General features: G+C 31.3%; 1 protein-coding gene across 4 annotated transcripts in view; it reads left to right on the plus strand.

The window, feature by feature from the left end:
* The window catches only part of LOC120771041, a 239,612-nt gene extending 223,845 nt beyond the window's left edge, over positions 1–15,767 (plus strand). For all 4 annotated transcript variants that reach the window (XM_040098836.1, XM_040098837.1, XM_040098838.1 and 1 more), the window contains 5 exons: positions 1,660–1,751; positions 3,774–3,966; positions 12,016–12,151; positions 13,030–13,191; positions 15,013–15,767. In XM_040098836.1, coding sequence (XP_039954770.1) covers positions 1,660–1,751; positions 3,774–3,966; positions 12,016–12,151; positions 13,030–13,191; positions 15,013–15,130 — 701 coding nt within the window. In that variant the 3' untranslated portion in view covers positions 15,131–15,767. The remainder of the gene's footprint in view (positions 1–1,659; positions 1,752–3,773; positions 3,967–12,015; positions 12,152–13,029; positions 13,192–15,012) is intronic.
* The last annotated feature ends 5,517 nt before the right edge of the window (positions 15,768–21,284 follow it).

The following is a 21,284-nucleotide window of genomic DNA, read 5'->3' on the forward strand; positions in this document are numbered from 1 at the left end:
TGATTTGCATTACTGCCATAGCCACATTTTCCTCTCATTCTACCTTTTTCATTCATTCTAGCTTTTCTTCTCATTATACCTTTTTCGTATATTCTACCTTTTCCTCCTTTTTTTCTCATTCTACTTTTCATTCTCATCCAACCTTTTCCACTCATTCAATTTATTTATTGCTTCCACCTTGAATAGCACCACTCGTGCTTAGCGCCTTCATTATGTCACCACAAAACATCTGTTACCACAATCTTTCTGTTCATATTCTGTTATCAGTACCACTTATCTTTATCTCTTTTCAATCGTTATCCTTTTGTGGGTCATTTTATTAAGCATTTCAATGTTTTTGATGCCTTTTTGAAGGTCTAATTGACTGTGCTATTAACGCGGGGGTTTATTTTAAGACATATGCACGATTAAATATTTTTGTGTCGATTAATTTTTAGTAGAGACTCATAATAATAGTAATATTAATAAGAGATTTTTTGGGTTAACCGAAATATATACACAAATATTTAAGTAATTTGAGCATTGAAATAAAATTTAATTATTTTCGGCTACCCAGCAGAACTTAATATTTTTTCTGAAAACCAAAAAGTTAAAAAACGGATTATTGAATCATAAGTTTCTCTTCTTACTTGAAAATTTTATGCCAAAAATATATCGAAGTCTAACACTTGGAAATTAAGTATCGTTTTCAGTAGAATTTTTCGATAAATTCAAAAATGTTTTTAACAAACTTTCGGTCTAACGAAGTACATTTTGTAGAAAACTCTAGTGCCTAAACTCAAACGAATTGCCAAATGACTTTATTAAAAGATACCAAGAAGCAAGCTTAGTTTATATAAATATAAAATCAAAAGCAACCAAATTCAATTTGAAATCGCATTAATTTCATAAACACACACACTCTCATACACGTATAACTAAGAGCACCTTTGAATCGTAATACTTTTTACAGTGTATAGTAAACAAGTTATTGCTCATACGCCTAGGGCTACTTCACTTGCATTGAAATTGTATAAAATAAAAATTGCAAAATGTAAGCAACGAATATGCGAAACTTATAACAATTAGATTACACATTTTTATATAAAAAATATTTAATTTAAAAAAAGATTTCGTGCCAAAGCAAAGTGTTTTACTAGCAGAATTATCACAAAGTATAATTTCACTAGAACTTCGTTAGAACTTCAATAAAAATACCTAAAATTATTAACTATTTAACGATATACTACAATATACTACACATTCTTCGAAAATCCTTTCAAACAAATCTCGCTTTTCCAATATTTTCTGTTGATTTCTATGAAACACTTACACATACATACTTCCCGCTCGGTACTGTAAGAGTAAAGTTAATTTGGTACATGCATATTTCATATTGTTTTCATTGTTTACCTAACATCTTATCGACTAGCCAGCAAACAAAATTGTGTAACTAATCAGCTGTGTTGAAAGTTTTGTTGCTTGTCTTGTGGCATGACACAGAAAACCTCAAATATTGTTGCATTTTACATATTTAGACATAGAGTATATGTACTTGTAGCTAATCGCAGTTAATTCTAGTATCAATATTATTGCTATGATATTTTCAAATATACATATGTATATAAATTGATATACTAATATTTAATATTTATTTATGCAAAATTTAATTTTCTGCAGATGATGAATCTGGTGAAAAATCCGTCTCAGTATTACTCAGCGGCGAGGAGTCCGAATTGATTTTCATTGATCATGCATATACAGAAATGAATGTAAGTAAAATACACAACAGAAATTTTATAATATTGGGTAGTCTTTTCGTATTTCTAATCAAACTTCAACTTATTTTATTTTATATTTATAATAAACTTTAATGAACTTTTTTTGACTTTTTATAATATTGAATAGTCGAAAAAGTCTTTCCGTATTTCTAATCAAACTTCAACTTATTTTATATTTGTAATAAACTTTAATGAACCAAATATGTACCATTTTGGTCCACAACTTCTTGCCATTTTTCCGCTAGAGACATTATTTCATCAGTTTAAAACTTTTCTAGTTTCTCGGCGAAAAACTGTGACAAGAAATTTTCACAGGCTTCTCTTGAAACCAACTTTACTCCATTAATGGAGTTCTGTATTGAAACAAATGGTAGTCCGATGGCGCAAGGTCAGAGCTATATAGTGGATGCAATAAAACTTTCCAGTCAAGCTCTCCCAGTTTTTGCCGAGTCATCAAAGATGTGTGTGGTATAGCGTTATTCTGATGGAAGACGAAGCCCTTTCTGTTGATCAGTTCTGGCCGTTTTTTTTTTCAGTTGCTTGTTTTAATCTCATCAGTTGTTGATAGTAAAATGTAGAATCAATCGTTCAACCACGCTGGAGCAGCTCATAGTCGATGATTCCTTTCCAAGCCCATCATAACCTTTCCCTTTCGTAAAAGTTTTCGAAGTGTTTCACAAGTTCAATTTAACATATTCACACTATAAATCAGAGAGAAAAAGCATTGCTTTTCATAAAAAGTATTTAATTGCGGTTTCTTTTTGTTAATCCAAAAATCTTAAAGTGTTTCACAGGTTCAGTTTAACTTAATAATATTCTAAAATATACGAAACAGAAGCGCTTTTCATAAAGATATATCTTAAAATGTTTCACAAATTCAGTTTAACTAATTAACATTCGAAATTATAGGAAAAAGCAGCGTCTTTCAGAAATTTAATTTCACTTCCGTTAATTTTTGTTAATCCAAAAACCCTCAAGTGTTTCACAAATTCAATTATTACTAGCTTAAACCCTTATTTCCTTTGTTTTTAATTAGTTTAAGCTTTTTCTATTTTTCATTTACTTACAAATCCACGTTTTCGTCAAAAGAGGTTTTCACACCACATTTTCTTTGAAATTCGACATCTAACATTTTATATTTTAATTTATAATTAACAATGAATTAGCTCAACCACACTCATAACCCACCACCATCAAAAAAACCACCATAAAAAGATTCATTAAGTTCCACAAATACCTTGTCTGCATACTTGTGGCAGCCACTGTACGCCCCACAGAAAACAAATAAAGCCATCAAGAGCCAGACACAGCTGATTGCAATGAAAATGACGGTCACATCCTTTGGCCACTTGGTGATGCGGACGATGGCTTGACGCACTTAAACACCGCAAATACAAACACACACACACATGCACATATGAGCTGATTCCACAGCAGCACAGCTGTGATCATATGCTTGAGTGCTTCAACTACTTTGTAGTCGTGACATTTATTGTGTCTGTATGTATGTCGATTTGCGTTTTTGGTTTTCTGGTTACCATCACCACATGTAATCCCATTCGCTTGACTGCGAAGTTAAATGCAAATCTCAGAGCTGAGCTAAATTGTCGGTAAAACAGCAGCTGCTAGTGACCTTTAGCCAGTTATATATGCTAAGTGGGGGAAAAAGCTTACAAGTAGTTGATTTGTTTCAGCAAATACATATGTATGTAGATGTGTGATTAATATAGATACTTATATACAAGATATTTAGTGGTATTTCAATTCGATACTCTCGCTGTTAGGCCTCAGCTATGTATGTGAATCAGGACCCCTTACTCTCTTGAGTTAGACATCTGTGTTTATATTTTACATACCATATATACTTATTTTTTCAACAGTCTCCCCTTCTCCTCTGTAAATCAAATTAACGCATTTCGCTTTATTCTTCTATTTTCATGTGTCTCTTCTGCTTCATTTACTCGAATTTGTTCTTTGTCGTTTGCATTGTTTTTGGTGCCCATCAATTAATAGCCTGATGATTGCCTATCCAGTTATGATCCGCACGGTTATTGTGTCATTTATTCGGCTGCTGACCGTAGCAGTTTCACTGTGGCCGAACATGTACTGCAAGTTTTGTGGACCAACCAAAATATCGCACAAAAAGCTGTCATTTTAGTAGCGAACAAAGCCGATTTGGCGCGGAGCCGACTGGTGTCATCCGATGGTGAGTACAAGCATTTTTAAATATTAATATTTTGTTGTAGAATGATTATGTAATATAATACAGTTGGTTATATTTATGAACTACAGTTATGGGTGGAACGCTAAATGAATTTGTAAGTGATATTTAAGCAGAAAAGCAAATAGCTCCTTAAAATCATTTCTTACACAGTAAACTATGCAACAAATATATCAAACTACCATTAAAAATCATAAAAAAATATTATTATAAATATTACTCCTAGCAAATTCAACATTTGATGTCGCTTTCCGTGTATTTGTAAACTGAAAAACAATAACAAAGTTCCTTGCCTGCCATAAGCTCTTCGTCAAGCGCTTAAACCCACAATTTGGTTAAGCCACTCATGTATAAATAAGCGCATAAATTGGAAAAACTCTTCGGATTTCTCTTACTGCCTTCTCCCAAAAGAAGTAACTGTATTGCCAAACCCACCGCAGAAAATCGGTTCATTGTTCTAGCAAACGATTTCGCACAGCAGCGCTTGCAATACGCAGCTTAACCGCCTAAGCTTATGCTATGTATTTTTTTGTTTCGTTGTCTCAGCTGTGCGCACTTAGTTCTCATAATACAAATAGACAATTTTACCTATAGCTCCCATTACTTCTTCTTGAATATACATATTATATTTAATTTACTTTTGCATAATGGCATTTATTTTGCTCAATCATTGCGGGCTTAGTCTTTTTTGCCGCTTTTCTATTAGTTTCTTCTCTAATCAACTTAATTTTTTATTCTCCTACAAGTAATTTCAATGTTCTCTTTATAACGTTTGTTGTTGCGCTCAACAAATAGCAATTTGATTGCATAAATTCCAATAAGCTTCTTTAAATGAAGTAAAATTGCAGAAAAGTAAAGCTCATAAAAACTTAAAGCGATCACGGATTTTTTTGTACTTAAAATGAGATTTTTTGGCATCTCAAACCCTAAAAGCATGCAGTAATTTTTAATTTTAATAGATATATTTTGTGGTTATGCTTCTGGGTAAGCAGTTACAGTCTTAGTCCCAGTTCGTATTACTTTCGTCCTCACCACACAGCCTGAAAACGTGAGTAACCCCTTTTGTCACGGCTAAATGAGAGGAAGCTTCAGCGGTATATTCCGTTTAAAGATTAAGTAGTTGAATTCTTACTGCAGCGTCTATTGACCAGAGGTGCGGCTCCGAGCGGGCGTCGGTCTTGAAACAACCGATTCCCTATATAAATGTGTATAAAACTCGCCCAGCGAGGTGGTACGCTGGGTTTAGGACCCGCCACGTGGTATGGAATACCCCACTTTTGATGACGACCACAGCAAACGAAATAAGAACTCTGATTTAAGGGCAGGCACATGGAATGTCCGGTCTCTAAATTGGTAAGGTGCCGATGCCCAGCTGATGTCCTCCTAAAGGTAAAGGCGACATCACCGCAGTCCAAGAAATGCAATGCACGGGACAAGAAAGGAGACGAGTAGGTCCTTGTGACACTTATTAAAACGGCCATATAAAAGAGCACAAATTCAGTGTGGGATTTGTGATAGGAAAAAGACTCAGTCCTCGGGTTTTGGCATTCACTTCGATGGATGAGCGTTGAACCACAATCCACAACAATTGGAACATTCAGTCTCCATGGTGAAACCTCTTCAAATGCGTTGAGGCTTATTGACTTCGCAAGGATTTATAGTACTAGATTCCAGCACAAGAATCGGATCAGCAACCGGATCGAAAAGTTCGTAATCAGATCGATCATGTTGTTATAGATGACTCCCTTGGACTTCGTCAATCTATTTCTAGAGAAAATAACACGAGCTGCCGAGCTAAATAGAGAATGAACAATCTTCTGCTTTCTCCAGACTGGATAAGGAACCGAAGGTCTGATTGCGAACGTAGATAATTTCTTCTATCTTGGAACCAGCATGAACAACAATAATGTGCTTAAGCTCTAACAAAATGAAAAAGACATCTTAAATCATTTTCATTAAAACTAAACTCTTTAAGCAATGTTAATTTAAAAATTTGCAACTGTTTTACACATCTAAATGCCATACAAAAAAAAATTCCCTCTTAACATTTGCCAAAAAATTATCAGTTCCGTTTACCATTCATTTTCTGCCAAAAGTGACAGTCCAATTCTCTCAATTGACAAACAAACATTTCCACATTTAGTTTTACAAACGTGACCGTTGCTATCGTCGCCACAAATTGTCAACTTGAGTTTACCTTAACTCGTAGTTAGTTCCGTTTCCGGTGTGATTTGCATCCTTAATGCCTTCAAAGTTATGAAATTGTTGGAGTGTATGACAAATAAAGTCTATTCTCCCAAAAAAAAGGAAAAATAAATCAAGCATGTTGACTTTGCGCCCCAACCGAAGCACTTAGCAGTGCGTTATTGCCTTAAAAATATTTTCTATTTCCTTTTCACGTAGAGATTTGCGGTGAGCAGCAGTGCCAGCGTGATTTAAGTTAGCCATCAAAGCAACAGAATTACGACTCGAATGATGAGTGGAAAAGTTTCTTGCAGACGAGACAATTTGTGCGCTCGCAGTCTGTTGATTTTGTGTCATTCTCTGCTGTTTAGTTGCGTGCAAAGTTAACAAAAGTTGAAAAAGTTGTTTCCCAGTTACAAGTACACGCTACCTTCATACTTACAAAGCTTAGAGCGCAACTGAGTTGGTCACCGAGCTGCTTTTTCACGATTTAAATGTACAAGCAAATAATAAACGACAAATTGCGAGAAGTATATTTCGCTGTAGTAGTTTTTTGTCTTGTTTCGAACTCCTCCTCCAACTAAATGTTAACGAAAAATTGCTTGAGCAGCATTAAAGTTGAGCACAGCGTAGAGTAATGAGAGTTTTCAGTTACAAGTGCATGAAAATGTCAGACACAACAAGTCACTTCCCCAAAAACAAACACAAAAACAAAAAAAACAATTGCAAAACAAAACAAACCCCGTTTGACTTTTCACAAACTCTTTTAAATCGCGGCAACGCTTTTGCACGCAATTGTGTGTGCGCCGCAGCGTATGAATGACATTTTTTCCATGCGCAATTTTTTCCATTCGCAATTTTATAGCGAAAATATAACCTGCACTTCGGCATCGTCGTCGTTTCTGACCGTTATGGTCAAAATGTTTGCTCGCTTACTCCTTCAATTAACTTTGTATTTGTTTTCGTATTTTTCTCAACATTTTTATTATTGTTGTGCACATTCGTTGTTATTGTTATTGTTACAATGCGAACGCACTAAGTGACATTGTTTGCTTTTAATTAAGAAGCAATTTCAATAAAACGCAAACAACTTATTGTTGACAAGGTAAAGTTTTCATTTTGTAGAAATTTTTTTTTTCAATTCAAGTTCCGTTAGCTATTTGCTGGCTGTTTAAAGTGTACATGCGTAGTTAAAGCCAAGGTGTTATTAAAAATTAATAATACATTCATTACAGTTGCAAACTACTCTTGATTCTGTGTTGTAGATCAAGTGAAGCCTTCAACTTTAATAACTTTATAATTTCTCTGAAAGTTGTTGTGAAAAAATGTTTCAACAGAATGCAGTGGCAATATCATGTGCGTTTTTGAGAGTCATAATCACAAAGTTGAAAAAAAATAAAGAAAATTGCTTGGAATCTGCAAAGGTTTTTTGCTATTAAAAAGCTGTTAAAGTTAACGAAATTTATGCAGAATTAGCGAGAGGTTGCCACCTGTATTTAATTAATAACATTAACTAATTATTTAATTAATGTTTAATGTTTTTCTGTAATATGGAATTAGATTTAAAAAGTTTTTAATCCAAGAAAGAGTTGCCACCTCTTTAAATTTGTTTAAGAAAATAAAAATAATTTAAATTGAAGTTAATGGGATAATTAACTTTAAATACTGAAATTGATTTATTATGCCATAAAAGAGTTGCCACCGGTTGTTTATTATCGAGAGGTTGCCACCTATATTTAATTAATAACATTAACTAATTGTTTAATATAGTTGTGTAGTATGGAAAGAGATTTAAACAGTTTTTAATACAAAAAAAAAGAGTTGCCACCTGTTTTAATTTTATGAAAAAAAAATTATTATTATATATTTATTTTTTTTTCAATTGAAATTAATAAACTTTAAATACTGAAATTGATTTCATAAGTCATAATAGAGTTGTGTTAAAATTACTTATGCTTTAAAAATAATTTAAATTCTGTAATAATTCTGGAAAGGCAAGTTTTCGTAAACAACCGAGTTGCCAATTATCTTAAATTAAAAAAAAAAAAATAAAAAAAGTTAAAATTCGAAACCAAATGGGGGCAATTTACAAAACCAAGTGCGGTCAATTTACATTAAATACTGAATTTATGTACATACATACATACATAGTTATATGTATGTACATAGTATGTACATCTCATAGCCCTTATAAAAAGAGGATGCTACACATATTTAATTTTTAATTACTATTGTAACTATATACGGCTTAAAGGAATTTTGCAGTACGGAAGGACATTTATATACATATGTTTTTTATAAAAGAGAGTTGCCACTTGGTTAAAAAATAAAAAGGTGCAAACGTTTTAAATTAATTGCGAAAAATTTCCTTTGAATAGTGAGTTTAGAGTAATACGTTTCATAAAAGAGTTGCCACACTTATAAAATTTCTGAAAAAATAACTTTAGCAGAAAATCAAAAAAATTCAAAAAAACAACATTTTAAATCAATTGTGGGAAATTGACTTTAATTAGTGAATTTAGATTAATACGTATCATAAAAAAGTTGTTACCCTCATAATATTTCTAAAAAAAAACAGTTAATTTATCAGAAAATCAAAACAAATTTTATGGAAAAAATTTAATTTATTTTAAAATATTATTGTTATTTTATTTTTTATTTATTAAAATTTTTATTACTATTTATTAACATTTTTTAAATCTGCTTTTACTATTCAATATTGTATTGTGCATTAATATTAACTTTTAACCAAAAAATCTGGCAATTCAAACTCAATCTTAATTTGACTCTAGATTCCAAAAAATATTTTAGGAATTTTCCGCGGAAATTCAATATACAATGTATTTACACAGCTTTCACTCCATATGTTCATATAACATTTCGCGCTTTTTATTGACACTTGTAATTTGTGCGAAATTTTCACTTTTTATCGCAAAACATAAATACAGTTATTATCCTGGTTATTAAGCCAAATGTATATATTAATGTCAATGCTTAATGAACTTCTACTTCTCAATTAACGAAAAACATAAATCGTTTATTTTTTATGCGCTCACCCACACCCCGAAACCCGCTCTTAAATACTCATATATCGAAATTTCATCACACAGATATATGCCATCTACCCGCCCACTCCAATTATATCATAAGTATATGAATGCTAAACACAAAAAAAAGCACACAAACAAATTAAATAAGTTAACGAGGTCGAAGCAATGAAATTAATGATGTTTCCACAATACTTCACGTACATTCAACAATATGTTGGTACTCATTTATTAATGTCATGCTGTTGATTTTCGGCAGCGCATTGCGGATTGTATGATATTCGCATAAAAGTCTGAATTCGTGTGTGTGAGTTCATAAAGTTGTATATGATCGCATTAAAAGCCAACTGCCAAATATTAAATACGCATTTATGACAGTGCCGCGCAAATATATTCATTTGTGAATGCAAACCGCAATAAAATCGCGTGATACGTGAGTGCGTATTTATAGCGGCGTTGTTTAAGGTTACTGCAATACTTTTAAGGCTTTTATGTAAGTGTGTTAGTCGTTTAGTTGATATATGAGGTCATATGGTGTGTGCCCCAGCTAAATTTTGTTATAATAATTATTATTTTTTAGTTTTTGCGCCAAAATGTAGGCAACGTTTTCCATATGTACTTTTTTTCTATAGTCAATTAAAAATTAATTTAATTTTCACTATATAAGTATAAGTACTAATCAGTTTTTAATTACCAAACAGTTTTTACACAACTGAGTAATTCCGACCGATTATCTGGCGTCATAGTTTCATAGAATTTTTAAGAACAATTCAAAAATAATAATATTTACATTTTAGCGCTCTTTTAAATACTTTTTAAAAAATTTTTTTAATTTTTAAGGAGTTTAGCAAGTTTTTCATTATTTTTTACTTGCAAGCATTAAGAAGTTTTGTGAAGAAATGTCAAAGAAAATTTATTAATCTCTTGATATCGATTGTGATTTTTAAAAAAACCAGAGACTTAATACTATTCCTTCAGATCAAAATTAATCCGGACTAAAAAAAATTCTCGCCTTCAAATAGGCTTTCGAACCTTAAAGGCATGCTAACGCTTAATACGATTTTTTAAACACTTCAATTTATTCACTCACTATATATAAACCCCGGCTGGTTTTGAGTGCCTTTAGCCTTTAGTTTTTTGGGTTTCAGCTCCCTCATTCACTAGATTATTAGATCTCGTATCTCGTCTCGGGTAACTATGCATGTAACTAAATATATATGTATGGGGTCTTCAGCTAAGTTGTCAAGCTCGATCTCGTTTTTGCAAAAGATTCAAGTTTCTTGGTACGAGTCTAGCATTGACACACTTCATACCCGAAACATTAATCAAAATGCTTTGAGTCGAGCAGAAAATGATATTTGCTTTCATTTTTATACACTGAACAGGGTATATAAAGTTTGTCGCGATGTTTCTAACACTCAGAAGAAAATTTCGGAAATCCTCTAAAATTTATGTCTAAATGATGACCGTGATAAGCTGAGTCGATTTAGCTAAGTTCGTTCGTCCTTCTGTAAGTATATATGCGAGCTAGTTCCTAAGTATTTAAGATATCGATCTGAAATCATACACACGTCCTTTTCTCTACAAGAAGCTGCTCATCTGTTGGACCCGACGAGTGCTTCGACACTATAGCATATAGCTGTCATACAAACTGATCAATCGGAAATAAGTACTTGTATGAAAAACTTTTTCATTTTACAAGATATCTTTACGAAATTTGACAAGGGTCATAACCTAAGGCAATAATATAATCTCAGAAGAAATTGTTCAAATCGGATCACTATAGCATATAGCTGTCATACAAACCGACTGATCCAACTCAAGTTCTTGTATAGAAAACTAATTTAGTTGACAAAACATATTGCCGAAACTTGGTGCAACTTATGTATTATCTCAAGCATCGCTACAATCTCCGGGGAAATTTTTCAGATCGGATCACCATAGCATATAGTTGCCATACAAACTCACTGATCAAATCTACTTCTTGTATGGAAGCTTTTGTATTTATGAAGTGTATTTTGCTGAAACTGAAGTTTTTGCTTGTATCTTGTTTTATTTGAGAAACCCTTAGACTGTAACTTTAAAAATTCCAAGCCCCGAAACATATCAGTTCCATAATATTTTCAGACTCAATAAATGATAATATAGGCCACCACCTTCACGAATCCATTCCCACATAAACTCTTCACAATTTTATTATTTTGATTCAATAACATGCCATTGTACCAGATTCGTCTTAATAAATATAAAATTTGAGTAATAAAATTTTTTTTGTGACTTTGACACTGACGAATGCCTATGAAAACCAACTCGTCTGGAGCACGTATGATTAAAACACTTATTGCCGCCAAAAATGCAGTTATTGTTGACCAAGCGCGAGCGGGTATCAAGCAATTTGGCAATCAAGAGGAACTTGAAAAATACAACTACGCGTACGCAAAGCAATAAATGCATAACAAAACGAAAGTAAATAACTCATTTTGACCATTAAAATATTATTTATTACAACGCACGCTTGACGTCATGCGCCGCGGCATTGAACTCTTAAACTTTTAACGAACATTTGCGTCCACCTGTTAGCTGCAAGTGAGAGCGCAACCAAAACAAGAACGCTAAAAAAACATTGATAGCAAAAAATAAAAGAAATAAAAATAAAATAGAAGTAAAGAAAAAATAAAAAAATACTAAAAATAAGAAACCTGCTCAATTACGTATTTATTTCTTGTTGAATTCATTATCACATTAGCAATTACAATTTCTCATACAAGTATGTTTTTGTTGTTTTCTTTTTTTACAATTACAGAGGGCAAAGCCATGGCCACCGCCTATGATTGCAAATTCATCGAAACCTCGGTGGGCATTAATCACAATGTCGATGAGCTGTTGGTCGGCTTGTTGTCGCAGATACGTTTGAAATTGGAAAATCCGGAAAAATCAAGGTGAGTTGCCAGCGAAAGCGGCATAATTGAAACGAAAATGCTGCACTTGAGCGGCAATGAGCTGGGTGGGTCTGTATGTGTGTGTGTGTGTGTGTGTTCACACATGTGGCCTTAGTGAAAAAAGTCAACCGTGCGTTCAAATCAATTTTAATTACATTGTCAAAGCCAAGGGTGATGGCAACAAAAGCAAAAGCAAAATAAGAGAAAAATTAATGAAAAGCGCAAAAAAGCGTAATTGCCAAAGTGCTGTGCTGTGATTGCAACAGCAAAGAAAGAAGAAAGGCAAAAAATGAATTCACTTTAACTAGTTACTCATGCATGTACGTGTGTGTGTGCATTAGCTGAAATTTGAAATCAACGAAAATTGGAAATAAGCAAATGGAAATATGCACGAAAGCAATTAAGCCAATTCAGTAGCAGCGCAACGTATGTCAGAGGTCGCCATGTTTGAGCAATTCATTGATTGCGCCCTTAAATGGATTGCATTGCGGCCCAGCTTAGCGCGCGTCTGGAAAAATAACTTTTTTCTGCTTACAATTACAATACATACACATACATACATACTATATACATACTACATACATACATACATGCATACTACATACATACTACATACATTCACACACATATGTATATACAACATACATACTACACCGTGCCGTACTTGCTGTCTGCTTTGCCATCACCCTGACTTTGCTTTGTTCTATGTCAGCCGGTTGGCGCTTTTGTTGTTTCTCTTTGCTACATTTGGAAATTTCAATTCTCCACTTTAGCTCATTCGTTTGCTTACTTATGCACGACCCTCCCTCTGCTCAGACAATTTTATTTACACATTATCCACCGATTTACATTCATCACATTTGTATTCTGTTTTGCAGGGATCTGTTCCGCAAACGTTCGATACGTAAGTCGAAGCGTCGCGCCTGTTCACCGCTCGGTGGCGCCTGTCTCACCGGTGGCACTAACCCCAACACTCCGTTGGGACCAATGAATAATGTCATTTCCGATGTGAATACACCGCCTGGCAGTGCACAAAGCAGGTGAGTAAGTGATGCTGTGGCATCTGTGTAGTGAAATTATATTTATTAGGGTGGTTCTATAATATTTTTTTGGTTATAATTAGTTATAGAAGTAAGGTGTCTTCAAATAATATGATTTGAGTTGTTTAGATAAGCAGAAACATGTATGAAAAACAAGAAAAAATATTGACTAAGAATCTTCTTAAGAAAAAAAAATTCCATACGAAGACTAGATTTTGATCGCTCAGTTCATAATGAGAACTATGTAAATGTCTTAGTGGTCCGATCTCAGATTCTTCTTCGGATATTGTAGATTATCTTAGGTAAAATTCTATGCCAAATTTCGTGCAGATATCTCTTAAAATGAAAAAGTTGAATACAAGTTTTGATTCTGATCGCTTCGATCGTTTTTTGGCAGCTATATGCTATAATGATCCGCTCTAAACCATTTCTTTGGAGATTATAACATTACCTTAGACAATAACTCGCGCCAATTTTAGTGAAGAAAACTCGTCAAAAGAAAAAGTTTTCCATGCAACGACTTGAATTTGATCAATCAGTTTGTATGACAGCTTTATGCTATAGTATTCCAATCTGAATAATTTCTGCGGAGATTGTGGTGTTGCGTTGGAAAATAAATCATGCCAATTTTGATGAAGATAACTCGTCAAATAAAAGAGTTTCACATACGAGAACTCGATTTTGTCGACAAATGAGCAGCTTCTTGGAGAGAAAAGGACGTGTGCAGATTTTCAGATCAATATCCTAAAAACCGAGGGACTAGTTTGGAAGTAGACATACAGAAGAACGAACGGACTTGGCTAAATCAACCCAACTCGTCATAGTGACCCTTTACGTATATTTTTATAGAGCCTTCGATGTTTCCTTGTGGATATAAAATGAACCTCCCATAATAAATAGATATTGAAACTTTTTTGTGGTTGGAGCAAAAGTAATTGACAACGGCTTAGACTAGTATAGAGGGTCTTATTAGAATGTTATAATATACAACTGTTAGCTTTTTTTAGGTTAGCTGCAGCTATTAGAACATCTCTTAGTTCTCGACTGAGTATTCTATTGACTCTTAAGGATTTACATAGGTTTCCTCGGGTAAAAAAATATCCTTTTGAACCATTCTTTTCTCATATAAAAAATGAAATATTTTATTAGAATTTTTTATTGCCACAAAATTCTGAAATTTTTGAAAAAAAAAATATTTTAAACTCGGTCATTGTGACAGGATAACTTTTTAGGGAATCATCTATAGTGAAAAAAAATTTTAGTTAAAACCTTAACTTAGAACTTGGGCGAAGGAAAAAAACTGAAAATTGAATTTTGGGTAGAAATTTTTACAACAAAATTAAAATTTCCGTGAAAATTTTGCGACATTTTTGTTTTTTAAATAGTTGTAATCGAAAAAATCTTTTGTCCAAGTTTTTAAGAATTGTATTTTAAGGACCTGTGTAAAATTTTATGAAGGTCGGTTGAGTATTTCTCGAAAAATCTTGCCAACCGACTTCAAAAACATAGTTTCGAGAAAAACACGTTTAAAGACGGCACACTTAGCCTAGCTAACCTCGAGCGCACAAGTGCTCAAGGTTGTATCTCCGAAACTATTTCTCGGTTCAACTTGAAAATTTAGGACAATATTCTAAAATCGATTTTTAGAACCCGTAAATCCATGTAACCCCTTAACTATCATACTTTTTATGAATAAAATGAGCTAAACTCAAAATGTGTTTAGTGCCCAATTTATATATATCCACCTTTCGCTACCAAGCTTTCAAAAGTTCCACAAAAATTATCCAAAACAATAATGACAATATTTTCTTATCCTTACAGTCCCCGCAAATACCGTGGCTCCCGCACATCGACCAGCCTAAAGGTGAAAGGTCTCTTGGGACGTGTCTGGGCGCGAGACTCCAAGTCGAAGAGTTGCGAAAATCTGCATGTTTTGTAAGCAGTCAACGCGCCTGTTCTATTCGTCCGCTCAATCGTACCGCGCTGCGCGTGAATGCTGCGTGAATGTGTTGTTGTTGTCTTTCAAATGTATAAAAGTGAAAAATAGTGGGTGCGTGCGTCAAGAGCCGGAAGAACTAAAAATTACTGAAAATTGTTGAACAAAAGTAAACAAACAAACATATTTAGATTTTTGCAAGCAGTCGCTAGACACACATACATACATACCCAGCAAAAGTACTGCAAATTATAGGAATTTAAGTGATAAGTGTGAGAAAAAAGTTAACGGAAGCCGTGTGCGAGTAAATCATGAAAGAAGTAAGCGTATGTTTCATTTTTAATTTTTTTATTGTTTTTTTTTTGTAAATAGTAGTAATTATATACTTATGTAATTAAATTAAGTAAATTTTTCAGCAATTATTGTATTATGTCTGTATTTTTCACGAGTAGTATTGAGAATTGTAATCGAAGAAAGGTAATTACTAATAACGTGTTTACACTACACACTTTACATATACATATGCATACATACAAACACGAAGAAAATATAAGTAATCGTAGTTATGTAGGTACTTACATTTGTATTCACGAAGTAATTTATATGTTATATTTTTAGTTTGTGATTTTTGTAGTTTTGTTTGCTGATTGTTTAAATGTATTATTTTAGTATTTAACTACATGCAAATATGTATGTACATAAGTTGATTGTAACTGTTTTTAATATAAAAAATATATACTGAATACTTGAAAGTTACTTTGATTTTTTATTTATATTTTTTAGACTTTTAGTAGAGTCCTTTTGTTGTAGTTAATTTTGTTTGGAAATATTTTTTGTAGTTAATTTTGTTTAGAAACATTATACATACTTCAGTTAGTTGATTTTTTGAGTGTCGTTTTTATTTCTAATCATTTTAACAGTAAGACTTTGAAGCGTATTGCAATTGGCGCTGGTTTGGCAATGGTTTGTGTGTCACATTTAACAGACCAATTGAAAAATTAAACATTTTAATAATGAAAACTAAAAAAAAAAATAAAAATAGTATTTAGAAAATTATCAAATCCGTCAGAATTTATAATGAAAACCATTTTTTAGAATTTCGTACCGTTTATTTAGATGTCTTACATACACTAAGACACGTGTCATTTTTGTAATCATATGTAAATTACTCAACGGAAAACATGTAGCTTGTAGTGCCATTTTTCAATAGTAAAAAAAAATTTTATGGCTATTATAACACAATAGTTTTATAGAGCAGTTTACCGTCATTAAAGTGAAACTGGGTTGCGTTGCTGATTTTCAACTTATGCATATTTTATAAATATTTTTTATATATAGTGCAGTATAATTCATTTTTTTATTGTATTAAATATGAATTATATTTAACTTTATATTGGATATCATATAGAGCCGATGAAAATTTTATAGATTAATTTATCTCATCGAAAGAAAAAAATGCTTATGTTTGGTTAGGTTAGATGGTTGATATATCAGCGTGGCGGAGGAATCATATTCAGTGATTTTTTGTGAAGCCAAAATAAGACACTTATTGGCTTTGAAAATTCAGGTTGTCCTCATAAAACGAATGAGAAAAGAAACCATCTTGACCCAACATACTGATTGACTGATAAATGAGGAATGTACCGCGATCTTAGGTCTATTGTGCCCTCTCCTAAGTCACAGAGCCTTTCCGAGCTCCAATATATTGATAAAGTGTTATATTTTTCTGGGTGCCAGAAGTGATGTGATCCCTTTTGGAAACGTGGACCTTTGACCTGCGTCTATAGAATGCAGATCCACCCAATAGGGTTCAGGTCCTACTACGTTAGTGGATGCTGCGGATGGAGAAATCATCAGCCAGTTCGTTCCCGGCTATACCTTTCTAACCGGGCACCCTCATAAAGTGCATTTGGTTACGTTCCGCTGGGCTATTCAGCCGTTCTCTACACTCCTGCACTAGTAGCGATTTGAACTCATAGGAGGAGATTGCTTGCCGCTTTATTATCACTAAGTATGGTTATACGTGGTTTATATATATACACAGACTTATGGCTAAGACTTCTACCTGAAAAATACTCGGAAAACTTGACCGATAATTGTTCTCAATTTAACTACAATATTATCTATATATATGTATATTTGTTAGTATTGATTTCTTGAGAACAAAGACAGAGTTTTCAGAATTTGGCGCACATTGCTCTCAATTAGCAGCAATTAACCAAGGCAACAATCGAGTATCTCTTTTGTACTTGTTCCGCATTGAAAAAACTACGATGTAATCATCTGGGGTACCCACGGAATGGTACACTTGAAAAGGTATCGACAGTGAGGCCACAAAGTATATTAAACTTTGCGTCAAGCGCAGAAATCCAAAAGGATGACTACTCCTCATATGTAGACCCAGTAACTGAACTCCATCTGGTATAACAAAGGCCCAAAACTGGTCTACGCGTGTCCCATTGGCCTACCAGACTAACCTAACCTAACTTACACAAATATTTACTTTTTGTCTGATCCTGGATCAAAAACTAATATTTGTTGTTTTGCTTTAGCAAAATTTTTATTTTAAACACAAAATTAGTTTTATATTGCTCTTAAAAACGAAAAAATATTTCCAAACTGTCAGAATTTTTCCATGAGACTCAAGCCAATAAAAAATTTAATTCGAGCATCAAACCAATAATATATCGAAGCTCATGATATCTACTAAAATTACTAGGTTTGTTAAAAAAAATGCGTTGCACTCTATTAACACAGAACATAACAGAACACTGGTCAGAAATACTGGCGGCGCCAGTGTCAGATTTTGGAAGATTTCATTGCTCTACGTTTGTATTTCAAGCAATGCGTTTAATATCCGGTCAATCCAGATATAATTAGCAATATTCTCTTCATATAAGTAGACTATTTCTAGCCTTGCCTATCGTCTTTGCCTTTATTAATGTCATTCAATATGCCTCAGGATCAAATTTTAACCGGACTCGTTCAGATGTATGGAGATCAAACTTCACGCAAACTCAAAAAATGTTGTAAAAAACCAAGAAAAATATTTATCGACTCGATTTGCACGCGCAGTTTATGTGAAGCAGTTCGGTTCAATTTTGACCTTGAGGGTGTAATACCTTCTTTTTAATTATTTTTATTATATTATTATGTTTGACACTTTTATTTTTAATTTTTTAATTGTTTTGACATTTTTTTGTTTTTTTTTTTTATTTATTTAGTTTTCAACGCAACCACAGCTTCTACTTCAAATAAAATGCAAATCAAAATGTTGAAATTTAGCAAAAGTGCCACAACAATTTTTACATAAAATTCAAATTTATCGTTTCTCCCAAACATTATTGCAGTGTTTCAAAACTGCAGGCATTCCATATAAAAATCGTATGAAGTCCGTACACTCACCTACAGGGTCCATACAATTTTCCCATAGTATAAAGATAACATTTGACATAACCGAAAACGCCAGCTCCATCACAGTAAGCTTCGCAATACGAACGCAATCGATACTTCAAATCATGAAATTCTCGTGTGACTCGGTTAGTCCAAACAGCGCACAGAGAGTTGAATAATTTTTAAATCGCACACACACACACACACATACAAACCTACACACTTCATTACTCAGTGTCAGTTTAAATGTCAATAATATTTACATATAAATATATTTCAATAAAAGTACTCATCAAATGAGTGCTCGCTCGTGTATATTTTTCTCACAACTATCGATGTCATCCAAAAGTTACTGCACAAATACATATACGATATTTACATAAGTTTTTTAATTGAAACCTAATTATTGAAAAGAAAATGTGAATTTTCCAAATTCATTATACTTCATGTTTGTATTGTGTGTTATTAATTAAGCGAAAAAGCTAAAAACAAGTATTAAATGCATTTTTCAAGGCTGCCACAGAGTCTGCATTACTTACATAACTACCATAAATACTTAATGTTTATTAACTAAATTCGAATTGACATTTTATTGTAAACGGTAAACAATTTGAAGTGCACTGTATACTTGTGAAGTATAATTATAAGTGTGATGAATTACTTTCCTATGAAGCACGCGGCTAAGCATGACTTTGTTTGTACCCTGCAGGAAATTTTACTAATGCTCAAATGAAAAATTTCAAAAAGGATGTATGGGATTAATTTTGTTTCTTATTTTTGATTTTAATATAGTATGTATGTATGTTTTTTTTTTTTTTTGAATTTTAAATGCCAAATCATAAAGTAATGAAGCTGAAATGACTGAGTGAAATTATTGCAGGTGCTTTTGAAAATTAAACTGAAATAGTTTTTTTTGATAAAATTTAAATTTATAATTCTTTGTAAAGAAATTTCGATACAAATAGAGACATAATAATATAGAGTGCATTAAGGCGTTAAATACAACTTTTTTTCATATATATATATTTTTTTTGGAAGGGGCGTTTTATTTAAGAAATAAATAAATAAAATTTTAATCAATTTCAAATTTTCGAATTTTTTTAATCAATTTCAAATGTTCTTTTATAAATTTTCGAATATTCTCAAATATATATTTATTCGAAATATAACTCCTTAATACTATATATTATATCTCAATAATTTCTGCAAATTTCTTATTTAATTTTTGTTTTTAGTTTTCGCAATTTAATTTTTTCCAGCAGGGTCTTACATACATACACTATATTTATGTGTAATATATATTAAATTGTAAATTAAATGTGTTCGAAGCCCGAAATTTGGTATACACATAAGATACAGGGTGTTAATATATAAACAAAAATATTGTAATTAAATAAAAAAAATATTGCAAAATAAAAGCAATACATATATTTGCATAGCAAGTTAAGTTAAGTATTAAATTCCGTTATTTTATATGCAAGATATATATGTATATTTATTATAAAAGAATAAGCGCGATGAAAGCTTTTCAAAGCTTTTAAGTTTACTAAAGAAGAATGAGGACTTAATTTTTTTCTGTAAATTATGTTTTAAATATTTTTCCATTTTTTAATAATTTTTTATTAGAAAATTAAAAGTACCTACAAATAAAAATTAATTATTTATTTATTATTATATTTTTTTTGTAGAATTATTATTTGTATTATATAAAAAACTTAATACTACTTTGCTTACTATTATATTTTTTGTAGTAATATTATATATATATATTTTTTGTGCTAAAGTTTTAGTTAATTTTAAATTTTTTTTCGACTTCTAATCTAATCAGTTTAATAAATTTAGAATTAAAAAAAATATTTATCTATACTTTTAATAACAAAAATGCTTATTTTTCTATTATTTATATTAAACATATAAATGTTATATATCTTTCATAAAATATTCAAATATATAAAAATTAAAACTTTTTTATGAAAATTATAATTTTATAATATTTTTCTATTTCTTCCTTATTTTTAAACATAAATTTATTATTTATTTATTTAAATTTTGTTCGAAAATTAATTCTATATTTTGGTATAAACGTTCCTGTTAAATTTTTGATTTCTTTTTAATTTTTTTGGGCATCTACTCTTATCATTTTACTAAATTTAATATTTTTCAGAAAAAAAAATATTTATATATATATTTTTAATAATAATAATGCTTTTTTTAAATAATAGAAATGCTTTAGATTTTAAATAATTAATATTAACATTTAAAATTATATTTATTTCTAAAGTATTGAAAAATATAAAAATATTTTTTTTTTGAAAATATAATTTTTTAATATTTCTGTATTTTTTCATAATTTTTAGACATAAATTCATTATTTATTTCTTTCTTTTGTTATAAAACTAATATTATAATTTCCTATTTTTATATTTCTGTTAAACTTGTTGTTAGTTTTTAATTTTTTATTTTATGTAATCTAATTTTATCATTTTTCTTAAATTAATATTTCTCACAAAAAAAATTAATATTTTATAAAAACATATTTTTAAATAATATTTTTTTTTTAAATTGAAAGAATTTGGAATAAAAATATAACAATTATATTTTTGTGTCAACATTCTTGTATTTCTCGAGAATTTTTTCGCTGAAATTTTAAAATTATAAGAATTAAAAACTTAAATTTTTTTAATGCTTTCATTTTAATCATATAAATATTATATTTCTTTCATAGAATATTGAAAAGCATAAAAAATTAAAAATGTTTATTTTT

Source organism: Bactrocera tryoni, chromosome 3, assembly GCF_016617805.1.
Source record: "Bactrocera tryoni isolate S06 chromosome 3, CSIRO_BtryS06_freeze2, whole genome shotgun sequence".
Classification (NCBI taxonomy): Eukaryota; Metazoa; Arthropoda; class Insecta; order Diptera; family Tephritidae; genus Bactrocera; species Bactrocera tryoni.